Here is a 23,152-nt window from a genome sequence, read left to right on the forward strand (position 1 = left end):
AGCATGCAATTACCTCACTCCGCCCCGCTGACTGGGCTCTGGAGTCGCTGGGGCGTCTGTTGGCAGTAGTCTTCCATCCCTATGAAGGAGTTATGTTCGGTAGTCGCGTTGCTCAGGGGGGCGGGTTAGCTTCTCGCTGCTTGTCACCCGGATTGTCGTCCTTCCCTTCACTGAGCTGCGATCGTCATCTTGCTTGTAGCTCGGCCACTGATGTTTCCACCGATTCTGCCGCTTACTTCATCGCAGTGTCAGCTATGGTTCCCTCATTACGCGCGGGGGTCATTAGCTGCTTTGTTTGTCCCCCCAGGAAGGGTCGGGGGAATGCTCAGGTTGTCAGGATTGTAGGGGGTGGGGAAACACCGGCAGGAGCCCCACAGAGAGGCTTCCTTCTCCATTAGCGCTAAGCCACACCCACAGGCAGGTAGGGACTGGACATCCAGGTCATGATGAGTAGCAGGCAGTGTTTGCCAATAAAATACACACTCTGATGGATACAACTACCTGTGGATTCCTCACCTAATGAATACTCCCATGGCGCCAGCATTCGACGGAAATCTTCTTCCTAGCTTCTGCACGTCGACGAGGACGTCACATTAGCCCACGCGACGCCGTCTGACGTCATACAGGCAATAAGAGGTCCTCGCCGACGTGCCGACGTCAGTTCCCTTTTTTCCGTGCATTCAAAACGGTTATCTTCGAGGGAGCTACTGTTACTTTCGTAGTTACAGTGTATTTTCTGCTGCGTGAATTTTTCTCTGTGGTTATTATGTCTCAGAGGAAGTCGGGTTTCAAGCCCTGTCGGGAGTGTGGGGGCAAGATGTCCGTTACTGACCCTCACTCCGACTGTTTATGGTGCTTAAGCTCCGACCACGACGTCTCGACATGTGATTCATGTCAACACATGAATCCGAAAGCCCTAAAAGAACGAGAGGCTAAACTCTTCATGGCGAAGTCGAAAAGGAAGGAGAATAAGCATCATAGGAAGTCTTCTTCGCCGAGGTCTCATCGGCGTCATCGAGACTCCCGGTGCCGTAGGGATTCACGGCGTCATTCCAGCAAGGAGTCTCGTTCGAGGTCGCCTTCGGCTCGGCGTCGAAAGACTTGGGAGGTCAGTCCCACGGTCACACATCAGCCGTCGACGCCGTTGCCTTCTCCGACTTCGCCTGGACAGACTTCAGTGATTGAAGTGACGCAGCCTCAGATGTTTTCTCCGGCGTCGCAGACGTCGAGACTGGCGTCGGGGCCGCCTTCGATCCAGGCACCCCAGTATCCGTCTTTTCCTGCCCCTGGAGCCGATAATACCGCATTTCTGAATGCGATGTATACCATCTTTCAGCAGATGGCTCCAGGCGGTGCTCCAGCTGGTCCTTCGGGGCCGTTGGCTTTTATCTTGGGTGCTCCGGCGCCTTTACGGCCGGCACCCTTTATGCCCTTTCTCCCTTTAGGGAATGTGGGCTCGGCGCCGGTGTCGACGCCGGTGGCCGCTCCGGTGGCCGCTCCGGTGGCTCCAGAGGTTTCAGCCCCGGAGGTTTCCATCCCGTCGACTTCAGGATTTCGGCCAGTGACTCCGGCGGGACCATCGGAGACTCCAAGATGCGACTCTCTTCGTCCGGCTTCTAACTCGGCTCCAAAGCTGCCTGTGGCGCCTGACATGGCGTTGGATGGATCCGGAGATCGGCGCCGATCCTCGACTTTGGCGGATGCCATGTCGACGCCGCGTATCGAAGAAAGGCTGCATTCTAGACGACGTGCTCTACGTCTTTTGGAAGAGCAGGAATACCAACGAGTCTTGGAGGAAGGAGAGATTGAGGACTCTGGCGAAGGACTTCAAGGTCTGGATACAGCCAGTGGGCTAGATACTTCCCCTGAGTGGGTCCTGTCATCTCCAGGAGAGTATACGGAGGAGGCGGCTACCTTTCACGCTGTGGTAAGAAAGGCAGCTAACTTTTTGGAACTGCCTTTGCCGGTGGCAGAGGCGAAACAGAATTTGTTGACTGAGGTTCTACATCCGGCCTCTACTGCAGCGGAGCCTTTTTTGCCATTCAATGAGGCTTTGCTTGATCCGGTGTTGGAGGTGTGGAAGAAGCCAATATCTTCCTCGGCTGTTCATAGGGCTGTAGCCAGGAGGTATCGGGCTGCACCATCTGACCCTGGCTTTCTGTCCAGACACCCTACGCCGGAGAGCTTGGTGGTTCAGGCCTCCTGTTCTTCTAGATCAGCGCCTGGATCTTTCCCGACGGTGCCGGGGGACAGAGACTCCAAAAAGTTGGATGCACAATCCAAGAAGATATTCTCGTCCTGCAGTATGGCGTTGAAATCCACCAACGCGACTTGTATCCTGGGGAGGTACATCCATGCTTTAATGCACAACATATCATCTTCGTATACGGAGCTTCCCCAAGGACTTTTGAACATTGTTTCGGATGCCCAGGCTGCCGCAACCCAGAAAGCAGAGCCACAGCCAAGTCACTGGGACTGCAAGCTCCTTCTTCTGCCTCCTCCAGATATTTTAGGAGGTTTCGTGGTTTTGGACGGGGCTCTTCCTCCTCTTCCTTTCGGGGGAGATACCAGCAACCTGCCTCTTCTCTCACCTTTAGATCGATTAGAGGGAGGGGTAGGATCCGCACCAGGGGAGCCTCTCAGCAGCACTCTGCCTCTGCCTCTTCCTCGTCCTCTGGAGGGGTGCAGCAGGGGAAGCAGCCTTAGGCTTCCACCAGTCCCCACTCACTCCTCTCCTGTAGGGGGAAGGTTACGGCACTTTCTTCACAAGTGGCAGACTATTACATCGGACACTTGGGTTATCAGCGTTGTGGGGAAAGGCTACACCCTTCCCTTTCGGGAGTTTCCGCCCCCCATCCCGCCCCGCCCATCGTACTGTTCAAAAGAACACCTCCTGTTGCTAGAACAGGAAGTTCAGGTCCTCCTATTAAAGGGCGCGGTGGAGTTGGTCCCAGAGCAGGAAAGGGGTCGAGGTTGTTACTCGAGGTACTTCCTGATTCCCAAGAAGGATGGTCGGCTGAGGCCAATCCTGGACCTGAGGATCTTGAATTGGTTCCTCAAGCAGGAAAAGTTCAAGATGCTGACCTTAGCTCAGGTGCTTTTGGCGTTGAACAATGGAGATTGGATGGTGTCTGTCGACTTGCAGGATGCTTATTTTCATATCCCGATACTCAAGTCGCACAGGAGGTATCTCCGGTTTGTGGTGGGGTCGCAGCACTATCAGTTTGCGGTCCTCCCGTTTGGTCTTACTTCAGCACCCTGAGTCTTCACAAAGGTGATGTCGGTGGTTGCGGCAGAGCTCAGAAGGAAGGGGATAGCAGTATTCCCTTACTTGGACGACTGGTTGAGCAAAGCCAAGTCCCCGGAGCTTGTGTCGCATCATCTGCAGTCAACAACCCAGTTGTTGTTCGACCTGGGCTTTTCGGTGAACGTGCCCAAATCTCACCTAGAGCCCTCTCAACGTCTTGTGTTCATAGGGGCAGTACTGGATACAACATTGAATCGAGCCTTTCCTCCGCCTCAGCGGATTCGAGATATTCAGGAGTTGGTTCCAATGTTTCAAAATGGAGCGGTCATTCCAGTCCTCAAGGTCCTTCGTCTGCTCGGTCTGTTTGCCTCCTGCATACTGTTGGTCACGCATGCTCGCTGGCACATATGAGGGCTCTTCAGTGGTGCCTCCGAAGGCAGTGGTCTCAACACAAAGGAGATCTCGAAGGTTCTGTCGAAATCTCCAGAGATGCTGCTGCGGACTTGAAGTGGTGGATTGCGGGCAACAATCTTTCGCAAGGAAAGCCGTTCGCGCAGTCACCACCGGTGACCACGGTCATAACGGATGCTTCCACTCTAGGGTGGGGAGCTCATCTGGGGGATCTGGAGATCAAAGGGCTTTGGTCTCGAGAGGAACAGATTTTTCATATCAATCTGTTGGAGTTGCGGGCTGTACGTCTGGCTCTCAAGGCCTTCCTCCCATCCCTTCGCGGTCAGTCTGTTCGGGTCCTAACTGACAATACTACCGCGATGTGGTATATAAACAAACAGAGTGGAGTAGGGTCGTACCTTCTCTGCAGAGAAGCTCTTCGACTATGGTCCTGGGCAAAGGACCATCAGATTTGCTTGGTAGCGAATCATCTGGCCGGAGTCTTGAATGTACGTGCGGACGGTCTCAGTCGCCATTTCTCGGCCGACCACGAGTGGCGTCTCCATCCAGATCAAGTTCGTTTGAACTTCCAGATGTGGGGGTTTCCTCGAATAGATCTGTTTGCCACTCGGGAGAACGCGCATTGTCCGTTATACTGCAGTCTCCAGTATCCGGTGCAGGGGGCTTTGGGTGACGCGTTTCAGAGAAGCTGGTGCGACCAGTTGCTTTACGCGTTTCCCCCCATACCCTTGATTCCTCGAGTATTGTGGAAGATTCGCCAAGACCGGGCCCTAGTAATCTTAATAGCTCCAGATTGGCCAAGGAGGGTGTGGTATTCCGATCTTCTCCAACTCTCAATGTGCCCTCCGCTCCGTCTCCCTCTCAGGGCAGACCTCCTCTCGCAGTCGCAGGGGCAGGTTTTACACCCCAACCTCCAGAGCCTGCACCTTCATGCCTGGAGATTGAAAGGGGCAACCTGAGTTCCTTCTCTCTCCCACCTGATGTAGTGGATGTTATTTTAGCGGCCAGGCAACACTCCACTAAAACTTTAAAATTTGTGGTATGGTGTGGAGAGAGACATATTGATCCCTTACGTGCTCATTTGTCAGATGTTTTATCTTTTGCTTTGTCTCTAGCGCAGAAAGGTTGTGCGGTGGCTACTATTAAAGGTTACTTGTCTGCCTTGTCAGCCTTCATTTGTCTGCCAGACCAGCCATCGCTGTTTAACTCTCCTATTGTTCTTAGATTCTTGAAGGGCCTTCTGAATAGATATCCTCCAAAACCATTTGTTATGCCTCAATGGGATTTGTCCTTGGTCCTGACTTTCCTTATGGGGTCCCCTTTTGAACCTATGCAATCTTGTCCCTTAAGGTACTTAGTTATTAAAACAGTTTTCCTGGTAGCCATAACATCTGCAAGGAGAGTGAGTGAGTTGCAGGCTTTATCAGTAAAACCCCCTTATACAACTTTTTATGCGGATAAGGTGGTGTTGAGGACCAAGGCTGCTTTCCTTCCGAAGGTTGTTTCACCCTTCCATTTGGCCCAGACAATAACTTTGTACACGTTCTATCCTCCGCCTCATCCTTCAAAGGAAGAAGAAAGACTTCATCGCTTGGACCCAAAGAGGGCGTTAAGCTTCTACATTGACAGAATTAAGGATTTCAGGCTGGAGGATCAGCTGTTTATCGGATACGTGGGCAAGAGGAGAGGAAAGGCAGTCCACAAGAGAACACTCTCCAGGTGGGTTGTTCTTTGCATTAAAATCTGTTACTCTTTAGCAAAGAAGGATCCTCCTGATGGTATTAGAGCTCATTCCACCAGAGCTAAGTCGGCCACATCGGCTTTGGCTAGGGGTGTTCCTGTGGTCGACATCTGCAAGGCCGCAACTTGGTCGTCCCTTCACACTTTTGTGAAGCACTATTGCTTGGACTGAGGTCAGAAGGGACGGCCATTTTGCACGGTCAGTGCTGCAGGATTTCTTGGTTTGACCATACAGGCACCCACCACCGAGAGCGGTACTGCTTTGGGACTCTATTTATTAGGTGAGGAATCCACAGGTAGTTGTATCCATCAGAAGAACGAGTTACTTACCTTCGGTAGCGACTTTTCTGGTGGATACATTAGCTACCTGTGGATTCCTCACGGTCCCACCCGCCTCCCCGTTGCCTTTTTGGTCTCACCAAGTAATCCTTGAGTGTGCTCCTCTTGGTCTTTAGGCCTGCAATAGATTTTGTATATATGGATACTTGAATATGTATATATTTCTTTGTGTATAAACATATTTGGTATATATAAATGTTTTGTCTTAAAAAGATGCAAAAGTTTTATTAAATCTATAGCCATTTTATTGAAATGTTGTGTACTTTGCAATGTTATGAGATGTTGCCTCGATCTTTCATTGCATAGGATTATTGTTCTCATGCACGTAAAAAATATTGGTACTGACGTCGGCACGTCGGCGAGGACCTCTTATTGCCTGTATGACGTCAGACGGCGTCGCGTGGGCTAATGTGACGTCCTCGTCGACGTGCAGAAGCTAGGAAGAAGATTTCCGTCGAATGCTGGCGCCATGGGAGTATTCATTAGGTGAGGAATCCACAGGTAGCTAATGTATCCACCAGAAAAGTTGTTACCGAAGGTAAGTAACTCGTTCTTTTGTCAAATGCCACCTGAATCATGTGATATTAAGGGTACTTCCCTTTTCTGTAGTCAGAAGCTCAGATTCCTAGGCACATTTCACAACTTGCATTGCTTTTCTTCACACCCATTGTTGTTATTTATTAGATTTTGATGATTGGTTGAATGCCAATCAGATATCATTATAAACGCAACTGTATTGATGGCTCTCGGTACCGAATGTTTTTGGGTAACCTACAACCTGTACTTCTCTGCACTGGACAACTGGAAGAATCTGATGTAGAACAGGGCAAGAATTACAGGTGAAAACCTTGTCCATTTTTCCTCTTTTTTCATGCTAACTTTATATTTTTGTTATTTCAACATTTAGTTTCTTCGGGAAAACAAACACCAGTGTCTCCAACTATTCTGTAGTGAGAGCTACATTGGTCCAAGTAAGATCCTGACGAGATACTAGCATATTTTATCAGTATAAAACAGAAGAGAAACCTTTTCTGGAAATAACAAATTTTTTGCCTTTAAAATATCTTTTTTGTCATTTTTAGAAAATATTCAGTCTCTAAACATCAGCTTGTCATTGCCATTGAGTACTACCATGTATAAATGCCTCACATGAACAGATTCTGCTTCGAATATCTAGGTGTTAAAAATCATAGACCATGGATGGTCACCATAACACCAAGGATGACTGTGTAATGCTAACAATGCCCATCTTTATACCAGGGCCACCCCTGTATCAAAGCTGGATGCCATAACATCCAGGATGTCCAATGTATATCAGTCATGATCATTATTATGCAAGAAGTGGGCACCATTCTGTCAAAGATGGCTAAAAGTAGGCCAGTCATGCTCTTAATATGTCAGTGATGGCAGCCTGTATTGCAGAACCAGACCAAGAATGCCCAAAATCATCAAGAAGGACTTTTATGCACTTGACACTATTATGCCATGAACTGACAAAATTGTGCCGGAAATAAAATCCTCATAATGGTGACCAACGTATCCATTTGGCGGTTCTTGATACTATATGTAGCTTTCAGGAAACAATAGTGTTTATAAGGGAATACACACTGTCAGACACACACATGAATGCATACAGATTAGGCACCTAATGTTCTCAGCTCTGGATCCATACTCTGCTCTTCTCAGCTGGCAGACCCCATAAGCTACCACAGTGTATATTTGAGTGTTATCATGAGGCCCTGATAATGGTTTGGCCAGGTGGCAAGCTACTCATTGGAGACCCCTGGTCTTCACAAATGACCATGAGCTGAATCAACAATTATGTTAATGTTTCAAAAAATATATAGATTTCTGGGTTCACCTAAAGGTTTCACACTTTTCCCCCCACAAATTGCAAGCTGTGGTGAAACTTTTGTGTTTTTTCAGTACTAGTTTTTTGAAAAGTGGTTTGGTGGTGATCTTAGCACAGTAAACTTTTTGATGATGCCATTTTAAGACTGTGGTACTAGATGCTGCTACCATCCATATGTAGGAGTGCAAGGGCCTGAATATCAGTTATGAAGTTGATTTATTGGAGGAATGGTTTCACTTTCTTTAATTAATAGAGCGTGTACCAGGCTGTCTTGACACTGTCTTCCTTGAGGGTTAATTTGGTGTGCACTGTGAATCGGAATGACTTGGCATTAAATGAAGCTTCGGGTTTGACTCTGTCCAGGTTCATGATGTTAGGCCAGGTTTGGACAAGGTTTAGCTTTTTGTTCTTGGGGAATAGTAGGAATTCTGAAATGAAGGGGTTGAGATCCAGGTAGGGACTGGACATCCAGGTCATGATGAGTAGCAGGCCGTGTTTGCATCGTTTGATATCTGGAGTGGAAGATACTTTCTAGTAGAGATCATTATGAAAATTTAGGACAAGGACAGCACCTATTCTATTTATTGTGAAACGCTTATGTCAAAGACAATGGGCAGTTAATGGTGATTGTCTTTACAGTGTAGGCAGCGGTTATAGTGTCAAACCCTGGTGGGTAGATTGACACTGTTGTAATCATTGTTAGGCCTTCTTGGTACTGTTGCATATTGTTTTGCCAAATGTAATTTTGTACATATTTGTAATTTTAAAAGTGTATGCTTTGTGGCAAAGTCTATTTCCAAATACAGTGGGCCTGCTCAATACATTAGGCCTGACTTGGTTATAGTGACAAGCCAATCATTAAAGTTATGTGCCTAATTTGTTCTTTGGGAACATTCATGTCCTTTGTCATCTGATTAGTTTTTTTATGAAAGCTTATGACAAAAGAAAAAGCTCTAGCTTTTTAAATTTGAAAACGCATATGTTAAAGGCCATAGTCTTTATTGGGAAATTCCTATTACTCTATGTTAAGGCCTGTAGAAAGGTATTTGGTTTAATGAGTTTTGGTTACCCCCTCTTACAAATCCTGGAAGTAGAAGATGTGACTGTGATAATCCTTGTTAGGAGCTCTTGGTGGGGGGTGCATATTGTTTTACTAACAATAATGCTGTACATATTTAAACTGTAGCCATTTTTATTTAGCTGGGTATTTATTAAAGTACTTTTTAGATTTGGCCTGACAGTTTTAGGTGTCTACCAGGCTGTAGAAATAAAAGAAATATTCAAACAAAAATCCATTCATACTGTCAGTCTCCATTCAGGGAGCCACGTAAAAACAGGGGTTACTGAGCTTTAAGCAAGTGCACTAGGGTTGTTTACCTCTGAAGTCTTGGGGTCTGTCCTCGTATGGCCCTGCAAACTAAGCCATAAAATATGCCTTTCAGTACCTGTCATGTAGTAGCAGCTATGGCGAGCAGTTACAGGTTTCTCAGTTAGATGGTGCAGAGGTGCTAAAACTCAGCACTGAACAGTTACCCAGCAGCAAAATAACTGTCTAACCCAGTGCTTTCCAATGGTAAAAGAAAAGTACTTTAATCTGCACACTTAAAATGTAATACAGCACATACACCAGTCACAATTCTTGGGTTACTGCACCTTATATTCTGCCCCATGATGTCCTTCTCTCACGTACCCCCCCCCCCTCTTTGGGATGTTTAGCTGTGTCTCTTCCGGTGGTTTGATTGTTGTTTGGGCAAGTATTAAGGCTTAGGTGCCTATTAACCCAGAATACAGTTCTAGCTCTTGGTTTGCAAGTCTCAGCGATTGTACAGTCTCACCAAAGCGCAGACCTTTGAGTCCCTTTTCTGGCATCCATCAGGGGCCAACAACAAATGCGTCATTTTGCTTTCACTTTTGGGGGAACAACACTAGCTGCAGGCTTGAATCCCACAATCTGGGGAGGGCAGCAGCTGGACCACAGCGGGAGCCTTCATCTGATGTTCTAACCAGTAGGCGGTGACCCTCGCAATGGTGAATCCCTTTCTGGGTTCCCTGTAAGGTGCAGTAAGTGGCCTGTCAAGGTTAAAGGTAACAGCTCCACACGGACAGCCATAACGGAGTCTTAGTTGCAGCAGCACAGCACACATCAAGCACAGGCTTGGATTGCAGCATCAAAGTCCTTCTAGGCACAATGTCTGGGTTGCGGTGCACCAAGACTCGGGTGCACAAGTCTAGGCAGTGAACTCCACCACAAGCACAAATGTCTTAAAGGAGCACTTTACCTTGGGCAGAAATCTCTTGACAGCAGCAGGCTCAGCCTTAGACACAAATGTCTTAATGGCAATCGATGTTTACCTACAGGAACCACTTTCACTGAGAAACAGTAGCCCACAAGCCTCAAGCATTCAGATCACGCTCTCCAGCTTTCTTCGGCCAGCTGGTCCTTCAGTACTGTGGGGGTCAACCTGCTCTTGCCCTTCAGGTCAGTCACATCTCTGGAGGCTTCTTCCCCCTTTCAGAAGCAGGTTCGCTTCAAAACACTTCAGGCTGCAGACTCCGCTTGTCCCTACAAGGCCAGACTCCTGATGATACCAACTTTTTTCTGGAAAGCTGGCTGTCAGGCAGAAACCAGGTCTGGATGCACAGTAATCCTATGAATACTCTTTGGAGCACTCTCTTCCTTGGTTGAAGAAAAATGTAGAACTGGAATAACAAGTGTAATATTTGACTCCCACATTTATACAGGTTAAGCAAACAATCGATGTTGATTGTCTGCATTGTTGGAAGTTGTTTACGTTGGTTCCCCTTTTATCTGTCCTCCTCGGGCGTTTCCTCAGACTCAGCCTTTGTACACTGTCATGCTCCCCACAGCAGGGCAATCTTCAGCCTGGAGTAGCCACAACAGAGTCACAAAGAGTTTTGAGCTTCATGCTCCTAGCTTATCAACAGCCATGCTGACAGATGTGAAAAAGAAGACAGAGGGCTGGCCTCATCTAAAGGACCCTTCTCACACAGAACAACAGTGTGAGAAATGGTTGATGTAACGGTGACACAATTTTGTATCAGATGCAGTCAGGTTCATTTATAAAACCTTAGCTCAATTCTGGGTAACTGTGGCACAGAGTAGTCAGGCTTTATCAAAGAAACAAGTGTAAAGCATTAAGAAGTACCAGAACTGTGAATAAGAAGGAAACACTGCACAATAAAACTCTTTAACCAATTTATAAAAATAGGATATATTTTTATCTTTAAAGAAAACTTGAATGATAAAGATCCACCCAAGAGTTATGATATTTTTTTAAAAAGCAACAATGAAACAATAAATCACTCCTTTTCACTCAGTGGTGTAAATTATTGTAAACTACTGTGATGGAGAAGCAAGTTGAAAACTGTTATATTGGTATTCTTGTATGGGCTAACTCTCATAGGGGACCAGTCACAGGGGCCAAACTGGGCTGGGGGACAGTTACCTGTCACTTTTAGCAGTCTACAATCCAGTTCTGAAACTTTAGCCAGGACAGCTATTGAAATCAATTGTGTGGTCATGATGCGAGGGATACAGGATGCTGAAGATGCTGAGCTGGTGCGGCAGGTCTTCTTGTGGTCACCCGTTAGTCCTCAAGCTTTGGGGAAGGGAGGCTAATTTGGACTCTTCCCCCAGTGTCCAGGCCATAGTCAACGCCTCCCAGATGCCACTGATCTATTGGTCTCCGGTTATTGGAAACCCAGCGCTTTCCCATAAAAGGAAATAACTTTCTTGCATGGTGACTGGAGTGTTCCCTCGACAGCCTTCACGGGGCCAGTAAACTCGGGGGCACCTCAAGGGGATCAGGACTTGTCTCACAGGCAGCACCTTGATGTCCAGCAGCGGTTCGGTGCAGGTTTCCCAGCTTTCATGACCATGTGGCTGTAACAGGGAGTCAGCAAACTGACTCTTGGAGTCACTCCTTCTATCTGGCACCCATGGAAACATTTTCCTGAACGGGGTAACTGCAGGCACAGTCCTCTCCTTGCCAGTCCTCCGATGCAGCAGATGCAGTCCATTCTCTGGTGCAGACTCTCTCTGCTGGGTCCAGGGAGCAGCAGGCCAGTCCTCCTTCGGTTTTCTTTTCAAGGCATTCGTGATCTGAGAGAGGAAACAAGAAACATGTGTTAGGAGGTAGACAAGTATTCTCTCCCAATATACATTTTTTGGCTCAGCTTCTTCCCACGTTGGCATAGGTTTTTTTTTAGCATTAATGTATATGTTTAGAGGGGAGGTTTTATCAATTAAATGTTTGTTAGGTTGTTAAGGTGTATTATGGCTTTGTTTTCTGCTTTTCACTTTATTCCTGTCTCTAAAGCATTTGGTTGTCTTGGGTAGTTTTTGTCATTACATATTTTGAATCATGGTGATATGTGTGTGTCTTATATGAAAATTGTGTACACTTTATCTATGTTTATTTTACAGCCCTGAGAAAGTTCACATGTTGTGAACGAAACGCTTTGGCTGTTTTCTTTGGTATTTTGAAGTAAATAAAGACTACATTGGAGTATCATGCCTGGATGATTCTACGTTCCTTGAATTCCGTTGGTGCCCCTCAAACTGTTTGTATTGTCCTAGGGTTCTGCAACCCTTGCATCTGCGAGCCACAGATATCCACTTCCAGCAGTAGTGGTGGTCAGTGTTAGCATAATAGTGGCATTGCTACACTGTAGTGACTCATGGGTTATTGTGGGCCTCTTTTGAATTGTAGAGGCCTCTTCATGCACAATAGTGCTAACCCAACCTTATTGTGATAATCTCTGACGTAACTGATGTCCATTCAGCAAAAACATTCGCCATCCGTGGCACAATGGTGTCTATCGCAGACATGAATACGGCCTTCCATATCGTATTGTGGGCATTTTTGTTATTTCATGAAGATGTGTATCATTATGCTGGCCATCCCTGGCATGATGATGGTCATCCCAGGTATCCTGGTGAGAGTAGTGGCATATTTGTGGGTCTTGCATGCTGTGATCAGTTCATACAAGGCTTTTATGGGCATCCTGGGCATATTGGTTGCCAGCTTAGTCATGCTGGTAGCTCCTAATGATGAAAACATATTTTTCCTTGGCATAATGTTGGCAACCACTAGCATATGACAGCCACCTAGTGCTTAATTTGTAAAAAGAAAAAAACGTAAGTGCCACAATCCTCCTCTGGAGGTCACTACTGCTAGCACCATCAGTTACCCCACCAGTGCTGCCAATGACAGTGCCAACACAGCAAATTAACCATTGCACTCCTACAAATGTGACATTTCTGGCTATTCAAGGCCACCCAATGCAAATAGAAAGGTGTGGGCTTCAATACTTATTCATTTTTAATGTATATTGGCTTATTAAACACTGTTGTTGTGCTCACCCTAAAATAAAAGAGACGGCGCCACCTTGTGGTGGACTTCATTAGTCCTGGTGTTGGGAATTAAGTGCTGGTGTTGAGCACCAGAAACCATCAGCTCAGATTAAGTGCTACCTGAGCCACCTTGCCATTTGATGGCCTTCCTTGACATCTGGTCTCTAGCGGTGTTGGCCATACCTTTGATAACATTATGATATATGGAAATGTGAGCCAGAGTCTGACCTTGAAGGGCTGTAGTACACTATAGTATTTGATGACGATAGCAAGCTGATATTTGATACCTAAACTTGTGTCACCAATTATTGAATTACATATTGCTGCCATGTTAATGTTCGTTATGTAACAACAATATATCCGTATGCATTAGTATTTTTTTTCATCTTTTCAGTATGAACATCAAGACATGAAGGTTTTGGTCTGTCACTCTTTGAAGAACAGCAGAGAAATGCACATGATGGGAGATGATGAAGACAGTGATGAAATGGGACGGTCAAAGGTCATTGTTAAAGTGTTATATATAATTTTCCTTGCTTTGAATTTTAAACAGAAAAATAGATGTGAAGAACATGATGTAGCTAGTAAGCAAAAATTATGAATGTGCCATATCATGGAATATTAACTCTGGTCAAGTAAATGAGTGGCCATGGAAAACAAAGACCTAACGATGAGCTTTCATTATGTAAGTGGACTTGCTGTGAACTGAGTAGCAATAGAGTTTGAAAAAAATAACTGTTTTGATGTAAGGAGAGAGAATAACAGGGAGAGAACACCAACGTGTTGACCACAGATGGAGCTTGTGATGTGAAGTATAGTGCACAGATAGGCAAATAGAAGGCCATCTGTGGAGGGAGATCAGGCCTTGAATATGTTTCAAACTATGCAAAGTAGGCAAACGTGTACACATAAATGACACAATACATAGGCAGTGACATTTGAAGGTGTATGGTAATCACATAGGTAGTGAAGAGGAAAGCATCAAAAGGGAACTAACTAAAAGAGGTATTAAAAGTCAATCCTAGTTGATGGGAGATGCACGCCTTGAAGTGAGAGAAAAGAAGCAAATGTCGAGGTGCAATAATATGATGTAACAGACTTCAATGCTATACATATTTGTGAAATTATACATTTTGGAGATGTCCGAAGTGCAGAACGTGGTGGGTGATATGACTACAACTCAGTAGAAAAAGAAAGATGTGCTCAAAATGTTGCCAGTTTTGCTTGCAGAAAGGGATGGGGTGTTGGCAGATAGGATAGAGAGACTAGCCTCGGGCTGAGACAAACAAACAGATGAACGGTAAGAAGGAGAAGAATATCTTCTTGACTGCTGAGTTTCTTGTAAAGCAAACGATTATTAGAAAAAGAATAAGAGCAGCAGTTGTGAATTGATTTGGAGTAGGTAGGGAAAGGAATAGAAGTATAAAATCTGCAAGATTAAAAGCCAACAAGATGTGTTGTGCATCTGTATAAATAGTAGGGGCAATGAAGGACAGACTAGCCGCTAGAAAGAATAGAAACAGCCAGTAAAGCCACTGGGACAGGATAGTACCAGTGATAACAGGGGAGAAGCTATTCGGAAGGCTGGGACATCAACCTTTCGGATGACACATTGAGGGGTATGTTTTATAATGGAGTGGTTCGAGTGATTTAAAAATGTGTAATAGTTCTTAACGTCAGGTAACAGCATTTCAGAAGATTTTATCCACACTGAAGAGGAGAGAAAGGGGAGGTTTAGGGCCTCATTTAGAGCTTAGCGGAGGGGTTACTCAGCCACAAATGTGACGGATGTCCTGTCCACCCTACTACAAGTTCTGTAGGCTATAATGGAATTGTAATATGGCGTACGGGATATTCACCACTTTTTGTGATGGAATAACCACCTCCGCCAAATTCTAAAATGGGACCTCTGTCTAGACATAGTGATAACTAGTGTTGAACATTGGATTCGGAGACTTTAACCTACAACTGTCCATGGGCATGAATATTTTGCGACTTAAGCAAACCAGTTATCACATGTAATTGACGAGGGCGGTTGGGCTACTTGAAAGTAGTCTAAATAGGGCTGCCAGAATGTTAATTAATGGATTGTAGAGACTGCACTGGCACATAGCCGATCTCTACATCCTCCCATAGAAACACAACTGTGCCAATCTCCTTAGGAAGCCCTATATTGCATTCCAGTGAATTACGGGATTTAATTCAAATCCTTGACTCCGTTCTCAATTCTTAGGTGAAGGAAAGACCAGGCTTTCTCCAAAATCCGACATCCACCATTACCTTCAAGCTGGAAACTGCCTATTGCTGAGTCTGCATCCTATCTTTCATCACATCTTCACACATCCAGAACTTGGAGATAGATCCCTGGGCATCCAGGGCTTTAAACTCTGGAAGGTGTAAACCCTGACCTGAGAGCAGCACCTTACCATTCTTGTTTAGAAAACACCTAAAAACAGAAGTCCAAAAACCTTAAGAGCAGTGATAGTGTAGTGCTAATTAGGGCTTCTCACAATCAGTTGGAATCTACCTTCTCTCCATATGGTGTTGTGGACTCCATCCTCTCATTTTAGCACACTGTAGTGGCCACAAAGCATCATATCTGGTGCTATATTGGGGGGGGGGGGTGTCAAAGATGGCACAATGGTAGGGCGCTCTTTTTGTGAGCTCCATGCAGCTCTCCGCATCTGAAGAATTGCCAGAGTGTAATCTGGCACCAGCACTTCAGTGACAGGTGCTGGGAAAGTCTCCTGCAGCCCAACAAACAAATTATAGCTCCATCCATACCCACACAGAGCCAGAGACGAAGCAGTAGTGCAACCGCTCAGAGAGGCCGGATGCCAGCAGTGGTCCATTGAATGAATGCACCCTGTGATGCCTGGAGCAGTCGCCTTGTGTTGTACCCGGCCACTGACTAGACATCTGCTTGCTGTATACTCGCCGGTGCAACGTTTACCGAGAAGACTTGGAGCTTGCCTTGCACCAGATTAGATTCCTGTGGGCTCCCTTGCCCTCCCATTGTGCAGCGATCTGGAGCACAGCTTGGGCTGTGGAGGATGCAGGAATGAGCCTCATCCAGGCGGCTGTTGTTTTTGCGTCTGTCGCCCCTAGTGGGAAGAGTATGCCCAGAAGTGGGTCCCGTGCTCACTATGCCACCAGATTCAAGCTAGCCTGACTGAAGAGGGGTGAAACCCCGAAACCGGTCCCAGGATGCTTGTTTCTGCTCCAGGGAGGACCTGGTCTGGCAGTTCGGGCTGGACTGTTCCCATAGGGAACAGGGTCAAGACTGATTTGCATATGGCTGGGTCCAAACTGGAATGGCATGGTGAGCAAAAAAACTGATGGATTAAACCCAGATCTGTGACTGGGGGTGAATGTTTGATTTGTTCTGCATTCCGTCCATCAACTGTTGTTTTTGCATTTGTAGCCCCAAGTGGGAAGGGTATGCCCAGACGTGGGTCCCGTGCTCACTATGCCACCAGATTCAATCTAGCCTGGCTGAAGAGGGGTGAAACACCGAAACCGGTCCCAGGATGCTTGTTTCTGGTCCAGGGAAGACCTGGTCTGGCAGTTCGGGCTGGACTGTTCCCATAAGGGAACAGGGTCAAGACTGATTTACATATGGCTGGGTCCAAACTGGAAAGGCATGGGGAGCAAAAAAACTGATGAATTAAACCCAGATTTGTGACTGGGGGTGAATGTTTGATTTGTTCTGCATTCTGTCCATCAACTGTTGTTTTTGCGTTTGTCGCCCCAAGTGGGAAGGATATGCCCAGACGTGGGTCCCGTGCTCACTATGCCACCAGATTCAAGCTAGCCTGGCTGAAGAGGGGTGAAACCCTGAAACCGGTCCCAGGATGCTTGTTTCTGGTCCAGGGAGAACCTGGTCTGGCAGTTCGGGCTGGACTGTTCCCATAGGGAACAGGGTCAAGACTGATTTGCATATGGCTGGGTCCAAACTGGAATGGCATGGTGAGCAAAAAAACTGATGGATTAAACCCAGATCTCTGACTGTGGGTGAATGTTTGATTTGTTCTGCATTCCGTCCATCAACTGTTGTTTTTGCATTTGTCGCCCCAAGTGGGAAGGGTATGCCCAGACGTGGTTCCCGTGCTCACTATGCGACCAGATTCAAGCTAGCCTGGCTGAAGAGGGGTGAAACCCCGAAACCGGTCCCAGGATGCTTGTTTCTGGTCCAGGGAGGACCTGGTCTGGCAGTTCGGGCTGGACTGTTCCTATAGGGAACAGGGTCAAGACTGATTTGCATATGGCTGGGTCCAAACTGGAATGGCATGGTGAGCAAAAAAACTGATGGATTAAACCCAGATCTGTGACTGGGGGTGAATGTTTGATTGGTTCTGCATTCCGTCCATCAACTGTTGTTTTCGCGTTTGTCGCCCCAAGTGGGAAGGGTATGCCCAGACGTGGGTCACGTGCTCACTATGCCACCAGATTCAAGCTAGCCTGGCTGAAGAGGGGTGAAACCCCAAAACCGGTCCCAGGCTGCTTGTTTCTGGTCCAGGGAGGACCTGGTCTGGCAGTTCGGGCTGGACTGTTCCCATAGGGAACAGGGTCAAGACTGATTTGCATATGGCTGGGTCCAAACTGGAATGGCATGGTGAGCAAAAAAAACTGATGGATTAAACCCAGATCTGTGACTGGGGGTGAATGTTTGATTTGTTCTGCATTCCGTCCATCAACTGTTGTTTTTCCGTTTGTCGCCCCATCACTAGAGGCACTCCTTGGTACGTGGTAGGAGACAAGCAGGCCCTCCACATGCCCTGAATTTCACCTCCATACCGACTCCAGCATACAATACAGAGGCAGTAGATTGGGGCCTACATATCCTGCACCCTACTTACTGGTCTCAATAAACTGCCAATGCCAGTGCTTTGCTGGCCCCAAGCAAATGCTGCACCAATGTGCCTGGGCATCCACAGCCTATCAAGTTGGTGCTGCATACGAGCACTTGGGAAATACACAAGATTCACAAAGATATATCTGTGGCTCATAGACTACATGCCATGTCAGGTACATTTTAGTTTGCACTGCACTATGATCTACTGCTCAAATAAGGTGAGGCCGGCCGGCACAGAACAATGTAGCAGCTTGGGGAAACGGTGCTACCCCCAACAAACCGCTCATTCGAGGGAGGTGGGGGTCAGAGCGGACTATAGATGTGTGGGATATCCTCCTGCTGATACCTTCTGTATTTTTGTGTGCAGTGTGGCAATGCAGGCTGGGTCACACCTACATCTCAGCAATGATGTGAGCCAAAGTGGAACATCTGTCTGCCCTGGAGGTATTTCATTGGCAGGAGACCACAAGCGGTGTCCTTCTCCCTCTCATGGTAGGCCCTGACCAGGGTTTGCCTGCTCCTCAGTTGGCAAAGAGAATACATGGATTGGGCACTTGGGCCTCTTGAACTGAGCACAGGATATGTGATGATACCACAAGTGAACATCTCAGTGTTTAGGACTTTTAAGTCGGTCAAGGCAGGACAAAGCCTTGTAAAACACTGGCATGAGCCTGCCACATAGGAACATATATTGAGCTTCAGAACATGAAGGGTGCATGATGGTCAAATCAACAATCACTAAGACCTTGGTAACCAAGGGAAAGACTGACACCATGGCCCAGGCTTCTGGAATGGCGGGCCCCTTGGTACAGGAGAGCTCAACCCTAGAAGAGCATTTTTGAAAATTCAACCAGATCCTCCAGGTGATACTGGACTCTAAAAACACTCCTAAAACAGATGCAGTGGTGCATGATGTCAGTCTTCTACTGGCTGATCACAGAAAACTATTGAACATAGTGGTGAATAATGAGTCCACTCTCAGCTCGACATCCACGTTTCAAGGAGCTCCAAACCCAGTTGGCATGTCTGCAAAAGAGGAGCTCGCCTCCATAGCAAGTCTGGAGGTGGGGGGGGCGTGATAGTAGGCCTGAAGCTGGAGTAGAATCCTAGCCACTAGCCGCAGCTAGGTTAGTTAGCCAGCTGTCCTCTCTATAAGGTTCCAACTCGTCTATCACCTCTCCACTATCTCCCTCATCAGGACAAACAAGAGGGGGCTCTTGTGGAGGAAGATCAGGGGTAGCAGGCATGACTGGCGCTGTTCCCAACATCGATTGGTGTTGAGAAGTTAATTCCTCAATGTCAGTTTCAACTTCAGACAGAGAGAGGGATTTGACTTCGATTGGCGCTGCAAGTGGAGTCGCTAGAGTTGGCCGATCGGATACTGGTGCTGAAGGTAGAAGCTCTGAAGGGCTGTGCACTGGTGCCGTAATAGCTTTGTCAACTGACACTGAATGCCAAACTGAAGCCAAGGGCGATCCCACCGGCGTGGACAGTCAAGGCACATTACACCTCCTTGGAATCCATAGGCACTCCAGAAAAAGGCGATTTACCAAACAGCGTAAAAGGAAGCGTAATATTCATGCATGTGGTCAAGAATTGCCCCGTTCCCTTGGAAGAGAGGAAGATGCGGTGTAGACTCCGACCTCAACTCCTCAACCGATGAATGGTGGGAGGTCATATGGGGTGAAGTCTGCAATTTTCGTGACTTTGATCGCTTACATCGAGACTTAACTCTTGACATTGATAGAGAATGGAGACCACAAGAACGACTCCTTGAACGCGCCCGCAAATGGACGGCAGTTTGAGAAGGAGACCTTCGGTGACGGTAAGACGGAACGACTCTGACAAGCCCTGACGCCAGAAGCTTCATAAGCAGGGGGTTATATGGACTCTGCTGATGTCACGTCCAGTGGACGACCTCAATACAGAGTCACATGACGCTCTTTTCCAACGCGCAGACGTGCTATGGGAAAAAAGTTTCTGGATCCAGATTCTACATTAAGGAATCTGCAGCTAGATTCTGTCTCTACCAGATAATACGTTACCGAAGGTAAGTAACTTGTTCATTCCGTTGTAAGGGCACACTGGCTAACAGAACATTTGCCCTCCCCTGTTGCCCCACGGAGGCCAGTGGTAGCCCACTTCTTTAATTACAGTGACCAAGACCACATACACCAGTTCACAAGAGCAAAATGGGTCTGGCATATTGACTGAAGTTCAGTCACCATCTTCCCAGACTACACCATGGAAGTCCAGCAATTAAGAAGTCCATATGTGGCAGTGAAGAAACAAGTGCAGCAAATGGGGTTAAAGGACACCCCCATGTATCCTGCCAAATTAAGAATCATCGCAAAAGTTGAGACTCTATTATTAATAACCCCACAGAAGGCCTGTCAGAGGCTCCAATCTAAGGGAGTGGAGATCCTGCAGGAGGAGTATTGCCCAGCTGACCGTTGGACTTCCTGGTATTTCCTGAGATGGAGGTCCAGATGAACAATAGGGAAATCATACAAAAGATCAGGCGGCTTAAGAGCGAGCCCAGGTAGTCACTGAGGAACTGACCTAAAGTGAGTAGCAAGCAGAGGCTGGTGTGTCAGAGCAGGACAATGCATTGGGCCAAGGAGGCAACAGGGACACAGACCTTGACATGGGGGAAGGCCCCCAAGATGGCAGATATGCTAATATAAAGTTGCTGGCCAACCACCATGAAAAGTATGCAGCCTTTTAGACAGGGTTCGATGACATGATGAATCAAGAAATGGCTGCTTGCTGCCAGTGCGGTAGCAAGAACATGGAAGACCACCACATGGAGTGTGGTGAAAAAGGAACTGCATGAAAATGGAAAACCCTCCTTCTGTTCTGAAGAAAATGGTCTTGAGACCTGACTGCACATGCAGTGGTCTACTGTTTGCAGATTCAAAATAACAAGGAGATGGTTGCCACTTAGCCAGAAGTGTAGGAGTTGGTAATATTGAAATGTCCTCTTTTTCTTTTAAGGCTTATCGCTGTTGACCTCTGACTCATAACCCCTGCAAGCCTGGTGGTCCTGGCTTGAGAGTGAGCCCCATGCTGATCCTCAATTATCTGTGGACAGTTTGTGCAACTAAGTGCTATAGATACTAGTAAGAAAGTATGCTACCAACTTACAGTATAGTGCCATGGTACATGCAGGGTATGACCACAAGAAAAGAAACCGAATGTGCACCTATTTGAAATAGAGGCATAATCATATAGCGGACATTAAAGAAACACACATGAATGGTGTGTAGTTGCAAAGACTCACAACAAGGTGGAGGGGAGAAGTTATTGGCACAGTGTATTCAGTGTTTGCCAGGGGGGCACTAGTGTGAATTCCACCTCAACACCACTCATAGTACAGTTTAAAAGTGAGATTCAGAGGGCAGGTATGTGGTGATTGAGTCTGCTGGGCGGGGAACCATTGGCTTTGATGCAATCTATGCCCCCAAACAGCAATCAAAATGCATTCTTAGACTCCCCACTTCATCCCTGATCAATAACCTACAGGCATCGTGTTGGGGGGAGGGAATATCAATTTAGTTCTCAATGTTAAAATGGACTGATCTATCCCCCCATTCCTGGGATCTCAAAATGAATGGGTGGCTGCACATTTTTGGGATTGGGTGGAAAGCTGGGGCCTTTGTGGTGCAGGGAGTGACTAGTACTCTCACAATAGACAGTATTCCCGTTATCTGACAGTACACAAATTACTTACACTGTTAGACCTATTTTAGTGTAATCAATTGGGTGTCATGGAACTGGACACTGAATGCCTAGGTCCCCCATGGTCGGATCACAGTCCACTGAAGTTGGTGGTTGAGTGGGACAGACACAACCACAGATACCAACCTGGAATCTAAATGCCAATGCCTTAGCAGGTACCAATTTCAGAGGCACGCAGTGTAAGTCCATTGTTGATTACTTTGCAGAAAATGAGTGGAGGGCTGGAGGTGGAATGATAGTGTGTGATGTCTTCAAAGTGGTGGTAGGGTAATCTGTATAAAGACATTTATGTGGTCAGAACAGAACTGGCAAAAGTCATCACAGTCACAGAAGGGGACATAGGTAACGAGGAGTTTAGACTCATTTGAGAATTAGTACATACATAGGGTCTCGGAGACTTCAAGAAGAAACAGGCAGGAAGGGATATGGCCGGACATTTACTGGTCTGGTTACTAAAAGCAAACTCAAATAGAAAACCAATTGGAGCCATTAGATCTTTCTGTAACATAGACGTCAATCCGCAGACCAAAATAAACTTGGTTTGTTTTGCAGAGTACTATCACATGCTATACAAGAAGGGTTCCAAAGTTATGACACTCTCCTTGGATATAGAAAAGGTCTTTAACACCCTTGGGTGGCTTTACCTCATGCTGGTCCTAGAACCCCCTAGGGATGAGACTTAATTTCTAGAAATGTGTGTGGATGTACACAGGACCAGCAATATCAGAAGGCATGGATGCCCTCTGCCATTCTGCATCTCTGCAATTGCCATAGAACAGCTTGCATATCTTCTTCGAAGCAGCGAGGCAGAATTCGGTATATGCCTAGGTGACCAATGGCAGCTCATCTCGCTGAAGCAGATTATATCCACATAAATATTTGAGAAGAACTTGCACCCATTGTGGAAGCAATGTCTGTATTAAATAACTCTGGGGGCAATTCCTTATTGGTGAACCCTTGGAGCAAATCTTACTTGTTCCTGCTTCGATCACTAACGGAAGTGGAGCGTACAGTGAAGCAACAGTCTGTGAAATTCTGGGTGATTCTGATGCTTTCCACAAAGAGCAGGATTGTTTGGTTTGAATCGCTTAATCTTTTGCAGGTTTACTTCATTTCCTAAATTGAAGAGAGGCTAGAGTGCGTAAGAAGCATCGACTGAATCTGTCTGGCTGCCTGAGCTGAACTTTGCTGGGCTGAGGAGGTCACAGCTCCTAGGGGCATAACCTCCTTGGCTTAGCAAAGGTGCCTGGAGGCCCTCCCCTGGGTGATGAGGAAAGCGTCACCCATTGAATTTGCCCTGGGCGCTCTAGGTTTAAGCCCTGAAGCGCCCAGGGCGAGTGTGAATCATTGACACTTCGTCACAGAGTGGGTTGGGGACAGCAGTCTCACTGACCCCATCCCACTCTGTGACGAGGTTGGGTCTGCTGCCTTCCCTCACTGGCTGACCTAAGGTCAGCCATTGAGGGAAGGAAACAGTCCCAACCCTCCTGAAGGCTGAAGGTGTGTGTGTGTGATGTTTTAAATTGAATGTTTGGAGGGCGCGTGCATGTTTAAATGTTATGAGTGTTGTTAATGGATGTGCGTGTGTGT

General features: G+C 46.8%; 1 protein-coding gene across 9 annotated transcripts in view; it reads left to right on the forward strand.

The window, feature by feature from the left end:
* Positions 1–23,152, forward strand: part of RIOX2 (ribosomal oxygenase 2) — a 1,008,555-nt gene that overhangs the window by 904,351 nt on the left and 81,052 nt on the right. For all 9 annotated transcript variants that reach the window (XM_069204775.1, XM_069204776.1, XM_069204777.1 and 6 more), the window contains one exon: positions 13,361–13,468. In XM_069204775.1, coding sequence (XP_069060876.1) covers positions 13,361–13,468 — 108 coding nt within the window. The remainder of the gene's footprint in view (positions 1–13,360; positions 13,469–23,152) is intronic.

This window comes from Pleurodeles waltl, chromosome 8 (genome assembly GCF_031143425.1).
Source record: "Pleurodeles waltl isolate 20211129_DDA chromosome 8, aPleWal1.hap1.20221129, whole genome shotgun sequence".
NCBI classification, from domain to species: domain Eukaryota; kingdom Metazoa; phylum Chordata; class Amphibia; order Caudata; family Salamandridae; genus Pleurodeles; species Pleurodeles waltl.